General features: G+C 44.2%; 1 protein-coding gene across 1 annotated transcript; it reads right to left on the minus strand.

Annotated features, from left to right (window-relative positions):
- Positions 1-15581: 15581 nt before the first annotated feature.
- LOC141117690 (olfactory receptor 8U3-like) lies at positions 15582-16520 on the minus strand. The gene has a single exon (XM_073610687.1). It carries the CDS (start codon positions 16503-16505, stop codon positions 15582-15584), a length of 924 nt encoding a protein of 307 aa, XP_073466788.1. The 5' UTR covers positions 16506-16520.
- Between the last annotated feature and the right edge of the window lie 2884 nt (positions 16521-19404).

Consider the following 19404-nt stretch of genomic DNA (forward strand, 5'->3'; position numbering starts at 1 on the left):
GTGAAGGAGGGCTAGAGACAGGAGGTGAAGGAGGGATGGAGACAGGAGAGGGGGTGAAGGAGGGATGGAGATGGGAGATGAAGGAGGGATAGAGACAGGAGAGGAGGTGAAGGAGGGATGGAGACGGGAGAGGAGGTGAAGGAGGGATGGAGACGGGAGTTGAAGGAGGGATGGAGACATGAGGTGAAGGAGGGATGGAGACGGGAGGTGAAGGAGGGGTGGAGACGGGAGGCAAAGGAGGGATGGAGACAGAAGGTGAAGGAGGGAAGGAGACGGGAGGTGAAGGAGGGATGGAGACAGGAGAGGAGATGAAGGAGGGATGGAGACGGGAGGTGAAGGAGGGATGGAGACAGGAGGTGAAGGAGGGATGGAGATGGGAGTTGAAGGAGGGATGGAGACAGGAGGTGAAGGAGGGATGGAGACGCGAGGTGAAGGAGGGGTGGAGACGGGAGGCAAAGGAGGGATGGAGACAGAAGGTGAAGGAGGGAAGGAGACGGGAGGTGAAGGAGGGATGGAGACAGGAGAGGAGATGAAGGAGGGATGGAGACGGGAGGTGAAGGAGGGATGGAGACAGGAGGTGAAGGAGGGATGGAGACGGGAGGTGAAGGAGGGATGGAGACAGGAGGTGAAGGAGGGATGGAGACGCGAGGTGAAGGAGGGACGTAGACAGGAGAGGAAGTGAAAGAGGGATGGAGACAGGAGGTGAAGGGGGATGGAGACGGGAGGTGAAGGATGGATGGAGACGGGAGGTGAAGGAGGGATGGAGATGGGAGGTGAAGGAGGGATGGAGGGATGGAGACAGGAAGTCTTTAAAATTGGGGTGATCCTGGTGGTTACCTGGGATTTCTGTTCACTTTCCGTGGTGGCCATGGAACAGAAATTTGGTGGAAATCTCTCCAGTTGGACATACGTGACAAAATCTGATGGGTTATAATAACCCACCCTTACTATATCAAAAATAGCATAAGAAATATGTTTTTTTTTTACCTTAATATCTATCTTAAACCACATTGCTAACCACATATTGTACTTGTTTGTCGCTTAAGTACTGAAATTTGCACTGAAAACCATAATTTTGAGAAAATGCCAGTAAAAACTTGGCTGTGCCAGTAAATTTTGAGTTTCATGTCAGTGGATTTTAGTCTGGTAGGTTGGCAACACCGGTACTAAGATGTAATGCTCCAAATTATTTTAAAACTTTCATTTGCAAAAAGTGGAAGAATTTTTCTTTATTATTATTTTTATTTTTTATTTATTATTATTATTATACAGGATTTGCGTAGCGCTTTACAACATGGGACAAACAGTACAGTTACAATACAATTCAATACAGGAGGGGATCAGAGGGCCCTGCTCATTAGAGCTTACAATCTAGAAGGGAGGGTCAAGTGGAACAAAAGGTAACAGCTGTGGGGGGTGAAAGCATCTTTAAAATTAAGTCATTCTTGGAAGAAAATACTACTTACTTCCTCTCTGATAAAAAACAATTTGGTATTATAAATAATAAAAACATTATTTCAAATCAATATAAATATATATGTTTATTTTTTTCTCACCTTGCACAGGGGATACAATTTTAGTGAAGTGTTTCAGTTTAAGAAAAAAAAATCTAATAAGCAACTTTGATTATTTTGCTTCTTTTAAATGTTTATCCTCCTGTCTTTTTCCATATGCTATAGCAATCGCCCATCTCTTTGAAGATCATTGTGGGGAGGGGAAGAATGGGAGAAGAGACAGCATTAGTCCGACACAGAGCACCGAAAAACATGGAAGGTGCTTCCTTATATAAGGAACACACTGTGGTCCCTCAGCTTGGGAATATTTCCTTCGTTTCCCAGCTGATTGGTCTCTGCTCCTCTGTGAATAGGCATATTTTGTTTTCACTTGCTAACTGTTGCAAATAGAACAAAAATGTAAATTTTTTTTTACATCTTTATAAACTCTTATAGTTGACATATTTCCCATTTAACATCAAATATGGTGGGTGGCATAATTCCCAGTAATAACAAAAAACTTTAGGAAAGTACATTTATTAATTTGGAAATGATAAAAAATGTTGATTTTCAAAATTCCACCTACTTTTTGTTCAAAATTAAGGGTAATATTAAAGGGGTTGTAAACCCTCGTATTTTTTCACCTTAACCCCTTGCTGACCAGCGCATGACAATGTACGTCAGCACAATGGCACAGCTGGGCAAATGGGCGTACAGGTACGTCCCCTTTAAATCGCGACATTGTGGGCACGCTCTTGCCCCGCCAGCGGAGCACTTGTGCGCCCGCCGCATACTCCCTGACCATGCCCGCGGGTCCCGCTAAATCGATGTCCGCTGGGGGCCTGCAACTGTGACATGGAGTGGCAGAACGGAGAGATGCAAATAAGGCATTTACCTGTTCTGCCTAGCAACATGACAGAGATCTACTGCTCCCTGTCATCGGAAGGAGTGATTTCTGTCAAGTTTTAGTGAGACAACCCCTCCCACAGTTAGAATCACTCCCTAGGACACACTTAACCCTTTGATCGCTCCCTAGTGTTTAACCCCTTCCCTGCCAATGTCATTTACACAGTAATCAGTGCATTTTTATAGCACTGATCTCTGTATAAATGACAATGGTCCCAAAATAGTGTCTGATGTGTCTGCCATAATGTCGCAGTCACGATAAAAATCGCAGATCGCCAGCATTACAAATGAAAAAAAAATGAATAATAAAAATTCCATAAATCTATCCCCTATTTTGTAGACGCTATAACTTTTGCACAAACCAATCAATATTAGGGATGAGCTGAACACCCCCCGGTTCGCACCAGAACATTCGAACATGCAAAAAAGTTTGTTCGAACACGCGAACACCGTTAAAGTCTATGGGACACGAACGTGAAAAGTCAAAAGTGCTAATTTTAAAGGCTTGCATGCAAGTTTTTGCCCTAAACAGGTGTTTGGGGAGCCGGATCCTGCTCCAGGGGACATGTATCAATGCAAAAAAAAGTTTTAAAAAGGGGATCAGTGATTTTAAGGATGCTTCTAGTGTAACAATAAGAATGAAATATTCCTTTAAATATTGTGCCTGGGGGGTGTCTATAGTATGTCTGTAAAGTGGCACAGTTTTCCAGTGTTTAGAAAAGTACCACAGCAAAATGACATTTCTAAAGGAAAAAAGTCATTTAAAACTGCTTGCGGCTGTAATGTATTGTCGGGTCCCGGCAATATAGATGAAAATCATTGAGAAAAATGGCATGCCCCCCCCTCCCATTACCAGGCTCTTTAGGTCTGGTATGGATATTAAGGGGAACCCCGCACCCAAAGTATATATACTATACGGCCTGCCCTATATAGTCTGCAGAAAATTGGGCCTTAGGTGGTGGTGGTGCCACAGTTACTCTTGGTGGGTGCACGAATGGGCCCTGCTGTGCAATATTAGATCAAAAATTGTAATTACATGCCCCTGTTAAACAGGGGCAGAAAAATTGGGCCTTGGGCAGTGGTTGTGGTGCCACAACACTGTAAGCCCTCACAGTTACTCTTGGTGGGCGCAGGAACGGGCCTTGCTGTGAAATATTAGATCAAAAATTGTAATTACACGCCCCTGTTAAGCAGGGACAGAAAAATTGGGCCTTAGGCAGTGGTGGTGGTGGTGCCACAACACTGTAACCCCTCGCAGATACTCTTGTTGGGCGCAGGAACGAGTCCTGCTGTGAAATATTTGATCAAAAATTGTAATTACATGCCCCTGTTAAACAGGGGCAGAAAAATTGGGCCTTAGGCAGTGGTGGTGGTGCCCTAAACCAAAAATATTGTTGGAAGCTAGCATCATCAAGATTGAGGAGGAATGAGATAGTGACTCAGCATAGGCAGTCTTCACTGGATCCCACATCCATAGAAAAATCAATCAATTACATCAGTATCAGGTGCTTTATAACTGCTGCTGATCTAAGACTGATTTATTTTTATGCATGTGAGCCTATCAACGGAGTCTGTGGACAGGCACACGCTATGACCCGTTACAAACCCTCCAGCAGCACTGAATGTGTGTTCAGAAAAAACACTGGCTGCAGGACAGGCCAGTAGCTCTGTTGCATATTGAGCAAGTTCTGGCCAGTGGTCCATCCTCAAGACCCAGTAACTCAGTGGATGGTCTGTTGGAAAGGTCTCTAAGTCTGCTCTTGCCCCAAGATATTCGTGCACCATGTAATGCAGACGCAATGATTGCTTGAACCGATCACACCTTGGCACTGAGGACTGAAAAATTGTCTAAAGGCATCGGTCAGATGGCCACCTTCTCCACCGCTCTTCCTCTGACTGAACGAAGCCTAAGCAACACGTTGTCCAGCACTAGGAAATTGTAACCTCCAAGGGTCTGGAAACGCATTGCACAAACCTTTCTTCATGGCCTCTTGAAGATGTTTCGTCCTCTGCTCCCTCTGCGAAGGCAGGATGATTTCTGCAACCTTACCCTTGTAATGTGAATCAAGAAGGGTTGCCAACCAGTAATGATCCCTCTCCTTGATACCACGAATCCTAGAGTCCTTTCGCAGGCTTTGCAGAATCAGGGAGGCCATGCAGCATAAGTTTGCAGATGCATTCAATTGTGAGTCCTCTGGGTCACTGAGGATGACGTTGTCAGGAACTACCTCCTCCCAACCACGTACAACTCCTTGGGTTTCTGGGGACTGAAAACCATCTCTTGAAGACTGGTGCTAAGTGTTATCCTCTACATCCATGCTGACACAATCCTCCTCATCCTCCTTCTCTTCTTCCTGTGTGTTTGGCGGGCCCACAGGAATGCTATCTGGATAAAGGGGGCCTTGAGAGGTAAGGAATTCCTCCTCTTCCTCCCGCTGTTCTCCCTCAAGTGCCCTGTCCATTATTCTACAAAGCATGTGCTCCAACAGGAAGACAAGAGGGACAGTATCAATGCAGCATGCATTGTCGTTGCTCACCATCCTCGTGGCCTCCTCAAATGATGACAGGACAGTGCATGCATCCTTGATCAGTAGCCACTGGTGTGGCAAAGAAAAGCCAAGCTCCCCTGACCCTGTCCTTGTGCCATACTCTCACAGGTACTCATTGATGGCCCTCTGCTATGAGTGCAGCTACTGCAGCATTGCCAACATTGAGTTCCACCTGGTGGGCATGTCACAAATGAGGCGGTTGGTGGGCAGGTTGCATTCCCTTTGAATGTTAGCCAGCCGAGCACTGGCATTGTATGACCAGCGGAAATGACCACAGACTTTTCTGGCCTGCCTAAGGAGATCCTGTAAGCCTGGGTACCTGCTCAAGAACCACTGTACCACCAAATTTAGCATATGTGCCTAACATGGAACATGAGTCAAGTGTCCCTGTCGGAGGGTGGAGAGAAGGTTGGTGTCATTGTCACATACAACCATTCCTGGCTGAAGCTGGCATGGCGTCAACCACCTCTGAGCCTGCCCCTGCAGAGCTGACAGAATCTCTGCCCCAGTGTGCCTCCTGTCCCCTAAGCAGACCAACTCAAGCACCGCATGGCTCTTTTTGCCTGAGTGCTTGCATAGGCCCTTGAACGCTTACGAAGCACCGCTGGTTCAGAGGAGAAATCTGCAGAAGAGGCTATAGAGGAAGAAGAAGAGAAGGGGATGGAGGAGAGAGCTGTAACAGAATCACCACTAGCATTTTGGAGGCGTGGTGGCGGAACAAGCTCCAACAATACTGAACCCTGTCTTGCATCCTTCCCAGCTGCCAGCAGAGTTACCCAGTGCGCTGTGAAGGAAAGGTAACGTCCCTTGGGGGCTAAGAATATGCATGCATCATACATGCTAGGGGGAGTACAACTGGGGGAATCTGTGGTGGAGAAGGATCTGGGGGTTTTGGTAGATCATAAGCTCAATAATAGCATGCAATGCCAAGCTGCGGTTTCCAAAGCAAGCAAAGTCCTTTTTTGTATTAAGAGAGGTATGGACTCTAGAGAGATATAATTTTGCCCCTGTTCAAATCATTAGTAAGACCTCATCTGGAATATGCAGTTCAGTTTTGGGCACCAGTTCTCAAAAAGGATATCGGGGAACTGGAGAAAATGCAGAGAAGGACAACCAAACTGATAAGAGGCATGGAGGAGCTCAGCTATGAGGAAAGATTAGAGGAACTGAATTTATTCACTCTTGAGAAGAGGACAATAAGGGGGGGATATGATCAACATGTTCAAATATATAAGAGGTCCATATAGTGAACTTGGTGTTGAGTTATTCTCTTTAGGTCACCCAGAGGACACGGGGGCACTCTTTACATCTAGAGGAAAAGAGATTTCATCTCCAAATACGCAAAGGTTTCTTCACAGTAAGAGCTGTGAAAATGTGGAATAGACTCCCGCCAGAGGTGGTTCTGGACAGCTCAGTAGATTGCTTTAAGAAAGGCCTGGATACTTTCCTAAATGTACATAATATAACTGGGTACTAACATTAATAGGTAAAGTTAATGCAGGGAAAATCCGATTGACTCTTGGGGGATCAGGAAGGAATTTTTTCCCCTGCTGTAGCAAATTGGAGCATGCTCTGCTGGGTTTTTTTTGCCTTCCTCTGGATCAACTGAGGGTATAAAATTGGGTATATTGGATTGTACGATATTTTTTATTTTATTTATTTATTGTTTTTAAGGTTGAACTGGATGGACTTGTGTCTTTTTTCAACCTGACTAACTATGTCCCTGCCCATGCCTGCTAGACCATGAGTCAGCAGTAATATGCACCTTACTGCTGACTGCCCTGTCCAACGAGGCCAAAACATTGCCTTCCACATGCCGGTAGAGAGCCGGAATAGCCTTCCGTGAAAAGAAATGGCATTTTGGAACCTGCCACTGAGGTACAGCACATTGCACAAATTCACAAAAGGGGGCAGAGTCTACCAGCTGAAAAGGCAGCAGTTGCAGTGCTAGCAATTTGGCCAAGCTAGCATTCAGACACTGAGCAGGTGGATGGCTGGGACCGAATTTCTTTTTATGGTTTAGCAACTGGGGTAGGGAAATTTGCCTGCTAAAATCAGATGGAGGTGTACTGATAGCAGATTGGCTGCAAGTACTTGGGACCAGTGGCGTCTCCAGACAGGGACAAAAGTAGGGGGGCAACTATAAAATGCATATATATATCTATATATATATCTATCTATCTATATATAGATATATATATATATATTGATATATATAGATATATAAATATATACTGGGGCCCTTTACTACGACCCCACAACGGCCCTTTCACATGTTCTGCAGTGAGCTCCCTTCCTACCGTATTGGGGTCCCCCAGGGTGGCAGAAAACAAGATATATATGTCACCAGCATACCAAGAAAATATAAGGATCCAAAGCAGGGGGAGAATTATCAGGGTTGCAAAGGTTGTCTTGCCTCCGGGCCCTGGTGTTCTGCCACTGTGGGGTTTCCCAGCCTCCTCTTGCTGTCCTGCCCCTGCTATTGACTGCTCTGGTCTGGCATTTCTTGGAATTTACAGGCTGGTTCTCCTGTCCTAAGGATGGGAGAAATCAGTCTGTTTTTTCAGTAACTGAGAGTCCTGGTGGAGTCCTTCCTGCAACTCGCTCTTCTCCCTGCCAATGAGGATGCAGGGGAAGGAGCAGATCGGGCAGCCGTGGTGTGAACGCTCGCATTATGCAGTGTCAACAAGCAGAGGGAGGGGGAGGAATCACCCGTAGGAGCTGACTGGGGACTCTCTCCCTCTTAGACATTGATTTTTTGTAAAAAAAAAAAAAAAAAATTTTTATAGGGTTGGGCACATGGTGGGGCACAGCATAATGTTGGGGGGGTCAGGGCCCCCTCTGCCCCCCCCAGGGATGCCATTGCTTGGGACACCTATTGCTGTAGCTTCATTCCTCTCAGTGCAGGTTTTTGAGAGGACTTGAGATATAGTGGGGTTGGAGATCCCAGATGAGGAGCAAGGAGAAGTCCGCCTTTTTCTTTGATGTGGGTCTTTTAAGTGCTGTTGCCAACGGACTGCATGGGAGGTTGTCATATGTCTGGTCAAGCATGTGGTGCCCAAGCGGCTGCTGTTCTGGCCACGCTTGATCCGCTTCAGACATAGATTGCAAACAGCAACGGTGTGATCTGCTGCACATGTGTCAAAAAAGGCCCACACCAAGGAACTTTTCAAAATCAGTGGGGAGTCAGCAGCGCCCTGCACCTGCGGAGATCTGCAGTGTGATGCAGTAGGGTGGCTGTCCTTAAGCTGTCCCCTAGAGGACGTCCTGCCTCATTGGAGTTGTGCCTCCTCCTCCTTCTCCTCTCTTCTATCAGGCACCCAAGTAGAGTCAGTGACCTCATCATCCCCTCCCTCCTCGTCACTGGAGCAAACTTGGCATTATGCTGCGGCTTTGGGAACATGACTGCCAGTTTCTTATCCTTCTTGGGCACCCCCTCTCTCTAGGCTCACATTACTCCCTTCCTCAACCTGGGAACCAACATCGGAGCCTTCTAATCGCTGTGCATCCTCCATCAGCATGTACCCGACACTGTGGTCGAATAGTTCGGGGCACTCCGTGCATGATGGTGGGGCTACGGAAGGAGTGACTGACGAACGAATAGGCCGCTTTGGCAGCTGCATCGGAAGGCAAACTACTCTGAGCCTGGGTGACAGAGGATGAGGAGGATGAGGACGGCTTTGTTATCCACTAAACCAACTCTTCTGCATGTTCTGGCACAATAACACGGCCAGCAGCAGAAAAAAAGGACAAGCGTGCCCCATGGCCACCTGCAGAGGATGCACCATGTCCATGGCCAGCACTGTTGACTGTAGACACAGAGCCTGCTTGCCCTCTTTTAGTGGCCTGTAAGCGTCTGCCTCTGCTTAGTGGCAAAATGTATATTTTGTTTTGCAACACCACACTGCACTGTATTGTGTATTGTGTACACCACCAGAAAAGTAGTAGCAACTGCAGTATGGCTGCTCTGTATTGTGTACTGTGTACACCACCAGAAGTGTAGTAGCAACTGCACTACAGCTGCACTGTATTGTGTAATGTGTACGCCACCAGAAAAGTAGTAGCAACTGCACTACGGTTGCACTGTATTGTGTACTGTGTACACCACCAGAAAAGTAGTAGCAACTGCACTACAGTTGCACTGTATTGTGTACTGTGTACACTACCAGAAAAGTAGAAGCAACTGCTCTACGGTTGCACTGTATTGTGTAATGTGTACACCACCAGAAAAGTAGTAGCAACTGCAGTATGGCTGCTCTGTATTGTGTACTGTGTACACCACCAGAAGTGTAGTAGCAACTACACTACAGCTGCACTGTATTGTGTAATGTGTACGCCACCAGAAAAGTAGAAGCAACTGCTCTACGGTTGCACTGTATTGTGTAATGTGTACACCACCAGAAAAGTAGTAGAAACTGCACTATGGCTGCACTGTATTGTGTAATGTGTACACCACCAGAAACGTAGTAGCAACTGCACTACGGCTGCACTGTATTGTGTACTGTGTACACCACTAGAAAAGTAGTAGAAACAGTACACCACGGAATGCACTGAAGATACAGTGGGGACGGAAATTATTCAGACCCCTTTAAATTTTTCACTCTTTGTTATATTGCAGCCATTTGCTAAAATCAGTTAAGTTAATTTTATCCTCATTAATGTACACACAGCACCCCATATTGACAGAGAAACACAGAATTGTTGACATTTTTGCAGATTTATTCAAAAAGAAAAACTGAAATATCACATGGTCCTAAGTATTCAGACCCTTTGCTGTGACACTCATATATTTAACTCAGGTGCTGTCCATTTCTTTTGATCATCCTTGAGATGGTTCTACACCTTCATTTGAGTCCAGCTGTGTTTGATTATACTGATTGGACTTGATTAGGAAAGCCACACATCTGTCTATATAAGACCTTACAGCTCACAGTGCATGTCAGAGCAGATGAGAATCATGAGGTCAAAGGAACTGCCTGAAGAGCTCAGAGACAGAATTGTGGCAAGGCACAGATCTGGCCAAGGTTCCAAAAAAAATTCTGCTGCACTTAAGGTTCCTAAGAGCACAGTGGCCTCCATAATCCTTAAATGGAAGACGTTTGGGACGATCAGAACCCTTCCTAGAGCTGGCCGTCTGGCCAAACTGAGCTATCAGGGGAGAAAAGCCTTGGTGAAAGAGGTAAAGAAGAACCCAAAGATCACTGTGGCTGAGCTCAAGAGATGCAGTCAGGGGATGGGAGAAAGTTGTAGAAAGTCAACCATCACTGCGGCCCTCCACCAGTCGGGGCTTTATGGCAGAGTGGCCCAACAGAAGCCTCTCCTCAGTGCAAGACACATGAAAGCCTGCATGGAGTTTGCTAAAAAACACCTGAAGGACTCCAAGATGGTGAGAAATACAATTCTCTGGTCTGATGAGACCAAGATAGAACTTTTTGGTCTTAATTCTAAGCGGTATGTGTGGAGAAAACCAGGCACTGCTCATCACCTGTCCAATACAGTTCCAACAGTGAAGCATGGTGGTGACAGCATCATGCTGTGGGGGTGTTTTTCAGCTGCAGGGACAGGACGACTGGTTGCAATCAAGGGAAAGATGAATGCGGCCAAGTACAGGGATATCCTGAATGAAAACCTTCTCCAGAGTGCTCAGGACCTCAGACTGGGCTGAAGGTTTACCTTCCAACAAGAAAATGACCCTAAGCACACAGCTAAAATAATGAAGGAGTGGCTTCACAACAACTCCGCGACTGTTCTTGAATGGCCCAGCCAGAGCCCTGACTTAAACCCAATTGAGCATCTCTGGAGAGACCTAAAAATGGCTGTCCACCAACGTTTACCATCCAACCTGACAGAACTGGAGAGGATCTGCAAGGAGGAATGGCAGAGGACCCCCAAATCCAGGTTTGAAAAACTTGTTGCATCTTTCCCAAAAAGACTCATGGCTGTATTAGATCAAAAGGATGCTTCTACTAAATACCAAGCAAAGGGTCTGAATACTTAGGACCATGTGATATTTCAGTTTTTCTTTTTTAATAAATCTGCAAAAAATTCAACAATTCTGTGTTTTTCTGTCAATATGGGGTGCTGTGTACACATTAACCACTTGCCGACCGGGCCATACCTGAAAGAGGGCTACAGCGTGCTCGGCTTATTCTGGGTAAGCGTCCATGGATGTCCTCCCAGAATCTTGCTCCTGCGAGCCCCCCGGGTCCGGAAGACCGGGCGCATCACAGTTTACGGTAAACAGCCGCTGATAGTGGCCGTTTACCACGTGATCGTCAAATGACGCCGGTTCATGACACCCTCCATATTATGACGCCGGTTCCTCCCTCTCTGTACCGATCTGTACAGTGCGAGGGGAGAGGGGGAGAGATCGTTTGCAGCAGCGCTGCGGGCTAGATCTGCAGTGCCCACAGCGCTGCTCAGTGCCCATACTCTGCAATAATCTGTAGTACTATGCCAATACTCTGCAGTACTCTGCCCATACTCTGCAATACTCTGCAAATACTTTGCAATAATGTGCAATAACCTGCCAATACTCTGCAATTATCTGCAATACTCTGCCAATACTCTGCAATACTCTGCCAATACTCTCCAATACTTTGCCAATACTCGCCATTACTCTGCCAATACTCTGCCAATACTCTGCCAATACTCTGCCAATACTCTGCAATAAATTTTAACAGAAACAAAGAATTTTTCTTTTTACCAAATTTTCAGTATTTTATGATTTATAGCACAAAAAATAAAAATCCCAACGGTGATTAAATACCTCCAAAAGAAAGCTCTATTTGTGTGAAAAAAAGGACAAACATTTTATATGCGTACAGTGTTGCATGACTGAGTAATTGTCATTCAAAGTGTGAGAGCACCGAAAGCTGAAAATTGGTCTGGTTAGGAAGAGGGTTTAAGTGCCCAGTGGTCAAGTGGTTAATGAGGAAAAAAAATGAACTTAAATGATTTTAGCAAATGGCTGCAATATAACAAAGAGTGAAAAATTTAAGGGTCTGAATACTTTCCGTCTCCACTGTATATATACTAGACTGACTGTGTATATATATATCAAATACACTGCCACTAACTGAATAACCTGCCTGCTTAATCTAAATCAAGCTATCTCTCCATCCACGCCAACAACACTACACAGGGCCGCCGTGTAGGCAGCCTTATAGAGTGTGGGGCGTGGACTTATTCCCCCTGAGCCGTGATTGGCCAAAGGCACCCTGCCTTTGGCCAATTATGGCTCTCTTAGCAGAGAGCGCTGGGATTGGCCCAAGCATGCAGGTCAGGTGCATGCTTTGGCCAATCATTATACAGCAATGCACTGGGATCTCGCAGTGCATTATGGGGTGTTCCGCGAGCGCTCGAGTTTCCCGTGAATGCCCTATAATGTTCGTTCTTCGGCGAAGGGGCGAACCCCCGATGTTCGAGTCGAACTCATGTTCGACCCGAACATCTAGCTCATCCCTAATCAATAATTGCAATAATTTTTTACCAAAAATATGTAGAAGAATACATATTGACCTAAACTGAGAAATTAGTTTTTTTATATATTTTTTGGGGATATTTATTATAGCAAAAAGTTAAAAATATTGCTTTTTTTTCTAAATTGTCGCTCTATTTTTGTTTATAGAGCAAAAAATAAAAACCACAGAGGTGATGAAATACCACCAAAAGAAAGCTCTATTTGTGTTAAAAAAACGGAAGTCAATTTTGTTTGGGTGCAACGTCGCACGACTGCGCAATTGTCAGTTAAAGCGACGCAGTGCCGTATCGCAAAAAGTGCTCTGGTCAGGAAGGGGGTAAATCCTTCCGGGGCTGAAGTGGATAGTCACTTGATGATTACAGTAGAGTTAATTTAGCATGCATTTGAGGTCATTAGGGGATAATCTTGTGTTCCATCTGAGTTCCTCATGAGTGAATTTGACCTGCAACAGAAGTAATAGGTTTGATGCCGATCTGAAGCCCTATACGCCCCTGGTGCTGTAATGCCGCGTACACACGGTTGGACTTTCCAACGCTTTTCATCGTCTATTCCGATCGTGTGTATGCCTCATTAGACTTTATATTTTGAAAATTCTGACGGACCTAGAAATAGAACATGTTTCAAATCTTTCCGACGGAATCAGTTCCAACAGACTGCTCGTCTGTATGCTATTCCGATGGACCAAAAACAACGCAAGGGCAGCTATTGGCTACTGGCTATTGAACTTCCTTTTTCTAGTCCCGTCGTACGTCATCGCGTTCTAAAGGATCAAACTTTGGTGTGATTGTGTGTAGGCAAGTTTCAGCAAAACTCCATCGGAACTCATTCCGTCAGAGTTCATTCCGATGGAAAACCCGGTCGTGTGTACGAAGCATCGGAGCTCATTCTACAAAGGAAAAGAATGTGGGCATGCTGCAATTTTTCCAGCATTAGTTCAAAACTTTATTTTTCCAGGTGTTAACAAAGTCACGTATAGGCAGGTGCCTACATGTAGGATTACTGTAGCTGGAGAGCATGAGCTGCCCAGGCGCGGGAAGGCTTTTTGTTTTTTTCCCTCCACCCTGGCAGCCTATAAAAAAGGGGGAAGGTTGGGCTCAGCGAGAGCAGGAAAAAAGGAAGAAGGCCCAGACAAGTTGAGGATGTAACCCAGAGCAACCTTCGATCTACACCTGTTAAGGATCTTACCATCATGGACTTTTACCTGTAAAGGTACACCTGGGCAGCTGAGAAATAGTCAGTTGGGATTTGAGAATTTATGGACTGTATTGCTGCAACTTCTAAGTAAAATTGAATTAACTGTTTCATGCCCATATCTGAAGTCATTAAAAAGGGTGCATGAAGGTACATGGCTTATCTAGAAAAACAGGCCCTGTAAAGCACACTTGGGGTATGATAGTAAGGCCACCACAAGAGGTTAACTTGGCAGGAGAGTTGGAGGAGGAGAATAGCTGCCACGGGTAACCATGAACTGGTGAGGATGAACAGCATCCAGACAGTGAGGAGAGGTACCATACTTGGTTGATAGGTCCTCTGGTAGCAAGGGGGTCGGTGTTCTGGCTCCCTCCCTAGCGGCCGGTTCCTCAAAAAGTAACTGGGAGCGAACCCGTGGTGTGGAAATATTTTCCTATGTATGTTTAACCACTAGAGATCCGTGCTATAGCCGAATGATGGCTACAGCGCGGACCTGCTTTGCCGGGATGACGTCCATTGACGTCGTCCCGTGCACGAGCGGCCTGCGTGCCCCCTGCAGGGTGCGCGCGGCGCGCTCTGTGATCAGCGAGTCTATGAGACCCCGACCCCTTACCACATGATCAGCTGTCAGCCAATGACAGCTGATCATGTGACATCAACAGAGCCGGTAATCGGCTATTTTTTCTCCTCGTGCTGACAGCGTGAGGAGGAAAAAAAAAGACAATCACCGGCGGCTGTGAGAGGGATATCAGTCCCGATCACAGCGAGTGCCACCAGATCATCAGTGCCCACCTGTGCCCTCTGCCAATGCCGCCTAGAAATAGGCAGCACTGCCGCCTACCAGTGCTGTGACTCAGCTTGGGTGCCCCATAGCAAGCTGCTTGCTGTGGGGGCACTGAACAGGAGGGAGGGGCCAGGACCGCAGAAGAGGGATCCGAGAAGGAGAGGATCTGGGCTGCTCTGTGGAAATCCACTGCAACAGAGCAGGTTAGTGTAACATGTTTGTTATTTTTATAGGAAAAAAAAGGAGACTTTACAATCACTTTAATGATCAACCATGTGAGTTGCTAAATGTTGTACCTTCATTAAATGTAACCTTATTGCTACATTTAGAGTCGCCTCTCTTCTCTTTTATACCCTGTAGCTCCTGCTGGATTTTGCTTTTATGTGGTTACACAACCTATCACATTGCTATAATCTTTTTATATAAACCGAAGGACTTATGAATAAACGGTTGTGGAACGAATCATCTGAGTTTCCATTATTTCTTATAGGGAAATTCGGAATACGAGTGCTTTGGATTACAAGCATGTTTCCGGAACGAATTATGCTGGCAATCCAAGGTTTTACTGTACTTATCATTTCCGCTGAATTTAATTTCTGATCAAGAGAAATTATCCCCAAAAGTCCTTCTCAGAAAACAACACTTCTTTGAGTGTTACTCTTCTGGTCCTCTGCAGGGCTCCATGCTTTTTCCCATTGACTACATCACTATAGGACAGAGCTTCACAGGAAGAACCACTGAGCGCTACAGGGGACCAGGAAATCAACTCAAAGCTTTCTTCTTTGCAGGTATGCCTTCGTTTAAAACTTTATTTAAGCAGCAGGATCATTTAAAGTTCTGGAAGCATGAAATCATCTTGCGGTTTCATTTTCTGGTGGAATGTACTGTATACCACAGACAGCTCACTTCCTCAAATAGCTTAATTTGACATTATATTTTTGCTGAAATAATCACATGAAAATTCACACAACATTTATACACACTGTTGTCATGAGTTTTTAAGTCAACATGATGTCAAAATATGGCCCTGATTATGTATGTAGTATAACTGAGTGACCATTTCTGCTTGTGGCATTTAGTTGCAACCCCTTCCTTCTATACATTCTTTCAATTTCTTTCATATCAATACTGAACATTATATCATTTGTTTTCTCAATTTAACATTTTAGGGAATTCTATTTCTTGTGTGCTCTTTTAACTGTGTTTTTGACGTCCTTGTTCCTCATACTGTAGATGATGGGGTTCAGCATTGGTGTCACAGCTGTATAGAGAATGGACAAAGTTTTGTCTGTTTCAGCAGAATAAATGGAACGGGGTCTCAGGTACACAAACATGATGGTGCCATAGTAGAGAGTTACCACTGTCAAGTGGGAGGCACATGTGGAGAAAGCTTTGTGTCTTCCTTGTGTGGAACGTATCTTCAGGATAGTGGAAATAATGCGGATGTATGAGATCAGAGTCAACGAGAAAGAACATATAGCAATGATCCCTGCTGAGATGTACATGGCTATCTCATTACGCAAAGTGTCTCGGCAAGACAGTCTAAGGAAAGGCGGCATCTCACAGAAGAAGTGATTGACATGGTGGGACTTGCAGAAGGGGAGTTGGAAGGTGAGGACAACAAATACTGCAGAGTTCATAAAGCAAATAATCCATGCACCAGCTGCTAAACCAGCACAGAACGTCTTGTTCATGATGGTGTAGTAGTGCAATGGTCTACAAATGGCAGCAAACCTGTCATAGGCCATTACAGCTAGAATAACACACTCTGTTGCTCCCAAAGCCAAACTAAAATACATTTGCATTGCACATCCCAACAAGGAGATACTTCTATCTATGACCACAGTGTTTATGAGAATTTTGGGAACAATGGCGGATGAGAAATTGATGTCAATAATGGAGAGGTTACTCAGGAAGAAGTACATGGGGGTCTGAAGCTTTGGGTTGATCCTCACCACAATAATCAGTAGAAGGTTTCCTGACAGCGTGATTACATACATAACAAGGAACACAATGAAACAGATTGCCTGGAGATGTGGAACATTAGATAGACCAAGGAGGATAAAAATTTCTGGTGATGTTTGGTTCACTTCTTCCATAACATTTAGTTCAGGTCTGGCAGAAGAAAAACATTTAACATTTCTAACAAGATGTATTGGTATTTTTATGTGTTAAAATGTCAATCTATCCAAAGGTGATACTTTAATAAACGATGGAGCTGAGTCAACCCCTGACTTCTTACATGTCTCGCATTCTCCAATAGGGAGATCTTCCTGCCATAATTCCCGACTCTTGGAACTTGTCTATGTGGAAGTTATGATTGTTCCTAACGACTTTTTATTGTATTTATTTATTTCAGGTACTTATATAGCGTCAATTTCTGCAGCCCTTTATAGATTTATATAAAACATTCACATCAGTCCCTGCCTTCAAGGAGCTTACAGTCTAAGGTTCCTAATTCACATGCATACATACTAGGGTCAATTTAGACAGGAGCCAATTAAACTAAAAGCATGTTTTTGGAGTGTGGGAGGAACCTGGAGGAAACCAACACAGGCAGAACAGGCAAACTCTTTGCAGAACGTGCATTGGTAGGGATTCGAACCCACGATCCTAGGGCTGCTAGGGGGAAGTGCTAACTACTTAGCCACTGTGCTATATTCCAGCACTTTCAATGCATTTTTCTTAATATGTAACTACCAAAAACATGCAACAACAATAACGTGCAACAACAAAGTCTGAGTAGCAGTGGAATTGCACTCAAGTCAACTCTAAAATGCTGCTTTTGTTCACCGAGTAAGCAATGACAAGGCAAGTTACTCTTATACAGTAATAATGCACATGTTTAATGTCTAACCTCTCAGAGCAATCAATTGTCTAGGGTGCATCCAGGAATTTTTGCTGTTGCCAGAGAAAACTATCTATCATACAAAAGTTATAGTTTTTAGGGCCCGAAATGAAAATGGGTGCCCAAAATTAAAGGTCGAGTCCCTAGATTGAAACAAACACCTGAACTTAAACCTTAACCTTCACCTAAGGGAACATTTTCTTTATGCATACATACAATTATATACTATTTATTGTATTGCAGCTAGTGAGTGTGAGCCTGGAACACCATCAATTCAGTTAAGTGGAAGTAATAGATTTGTGGGGTACACAAAATACTCCTAAGGCAGTCAGCTCAGTGACATAGATGAGGGATGCACCCACTCCTCTTCTTTTCCTAAGATCTATTAGATTATTAGTCATTAAAAGCAGGGCCCCCGTAACCCTTATGTATTGTAACTGTACTGTCTTCTTATATGTTGTAAAGTGCTGTGCAAAGTGTTGGTACTATATAAATCCTAAATATTAATAATATTTAGCTTGCAGGAGCAGTTAATGGGAGCAGAGTTAGTGCTGGGCTTTCTTCGTATTGTATTCTTATATAAATAAATAATAAGAATAAATAATTAAAAAATGCCATAAAATATTAATTGATATAGTATAAACTGTAAACCATTTAAATAAAATTGAACAAAAATCAGATTGGCTAAAAACTTAGATTGTAAGCTCTACCAAGCAAGGCCCTCTGATTCCTCCTGTATTGAATTGCATTGTAACTGTACTGTCTGCCCTAACATTGTAAAGCTCTGTGCAAACTGTTGGCACTATATAAATCCTGTATATTAACAATAACAATTTATTTAAAGGTCAAGTTTTAAAACGAAATCTGTTATCATTCATTTAACAAATTGGTCATTAGTACTACAGTGCCTTGAAAAAGTATTCATACCCCTTGAAATTTTCCACATTTTGTTATGTTACAACCAAAAACACAAATGTATTTTATTGGGATTTTATCTGATAGACCAACACAAAGTGGCATATAATTGTGAAGTGGAAGGAAAATGATAAATGGTTTTCAATTTTTTTTTACAAATAAATATCTAAAAATTGTGACATGCATTTGTATTCAACCCCCTTTACTCTGATACCCCTAGCTAAAATCTAGTGGAACCAATTGCCTTCAGAAGTCACCTAATTAGTAAATAGCGTGTGTGTAATTTAATCTCATTTAAAATACAAATGTTCTGTGAAGCCCTCAGAGGTGTGTTATAGAACCTTAGTGAACAAACAGCATTGTGAAGGCCAAGGAACACACCAGACAAGTCAGGGATAAAGTTGTGGAGAAGTTTAAAGCAGGGTTAGGTTATAAAAAAATATCCCAAGCTTTGAACATCTCACAGAACACTGTTCAATCCACCATCCGAAAATGGAAAGAGTATGGTACAACTGCAAACCTACCAAGACATGGCCGTCCACCTAAACTGACAGGCCGGGCAAGGAGAACATTCATCAGAGAAGCAGCCAAGAGGCCCATGGTAACTCTGGAGGAGCTGCAGAGATCCACAGCTCAGGTGGAAGAATCTGTCCACAGGACAACTATTAGTTGTGCACTCCACAAATCTGGCCTTTATGGAAGAGTGACAAGAAGAAAGCCATTGTTGAAAGAAAGATATAAGAAGTCCCATTTGAAGTTTGCGAGAAGCCGTGTGGGGGACACAGCAAACATGTGGAAGAAGGTGCTCTGGTCAGATGAGACCAAAATTAAACTTTTAAAAGCTTAAAAGCAAAACGCTATGTGTTGAGATAAGCTAACACTGCACATCACCCTGAATATACCATCCCCACGTGAAACATGGTGATGGCAGCATCATGTTGCAGGGATGCTTTTCAATAGCAGGGACAGGGAAGCTGGTCAGAGTTGATGGGAAGATGGATGGAGCCAAATACAGGACAATCTTAGAAGAAAACCTGTTAGAGTCTGCAAAAGACTTAAGACTGGGGTGGAGGTTCACCTTCCAGCAGGACAACAACCCTAAACATACAGCTAGAGCTACAATGGAATGGTTTAGATCAAAGCATATTCATGTGTTAGAATGACCCAGTCAAAGTCCAGACCTAAATCCAATTGAGAATCTGTGGCAAGACTTGAAAATTGCTGTTCACAGACGC

Source organism: Aquarana catesbeiana, linkage group LG13 (genome assembly GCF_042186555.1).
Source record: "Aquarana catesbeiana isolate 2022-GZ linkage group LG13, ASM4218655v1, whole genome shotgun sequence".
NCBI classification, from domain to species: Eukaryota; Metazoa; Chordata; class Amphibia; order Anura; family Ranidae; genus Aquarana; species Aquarana catesbeiana.

Excerpts from the sequence above, each read along its gene's own strand:
- LOC141117690 (XM_073610687.1), bottom strand. The coding sequence starts at position 16,505 with ATGGAAGAAGTGAACCAAACATCACCAGAAATTTTTATCCTCCTTGGT.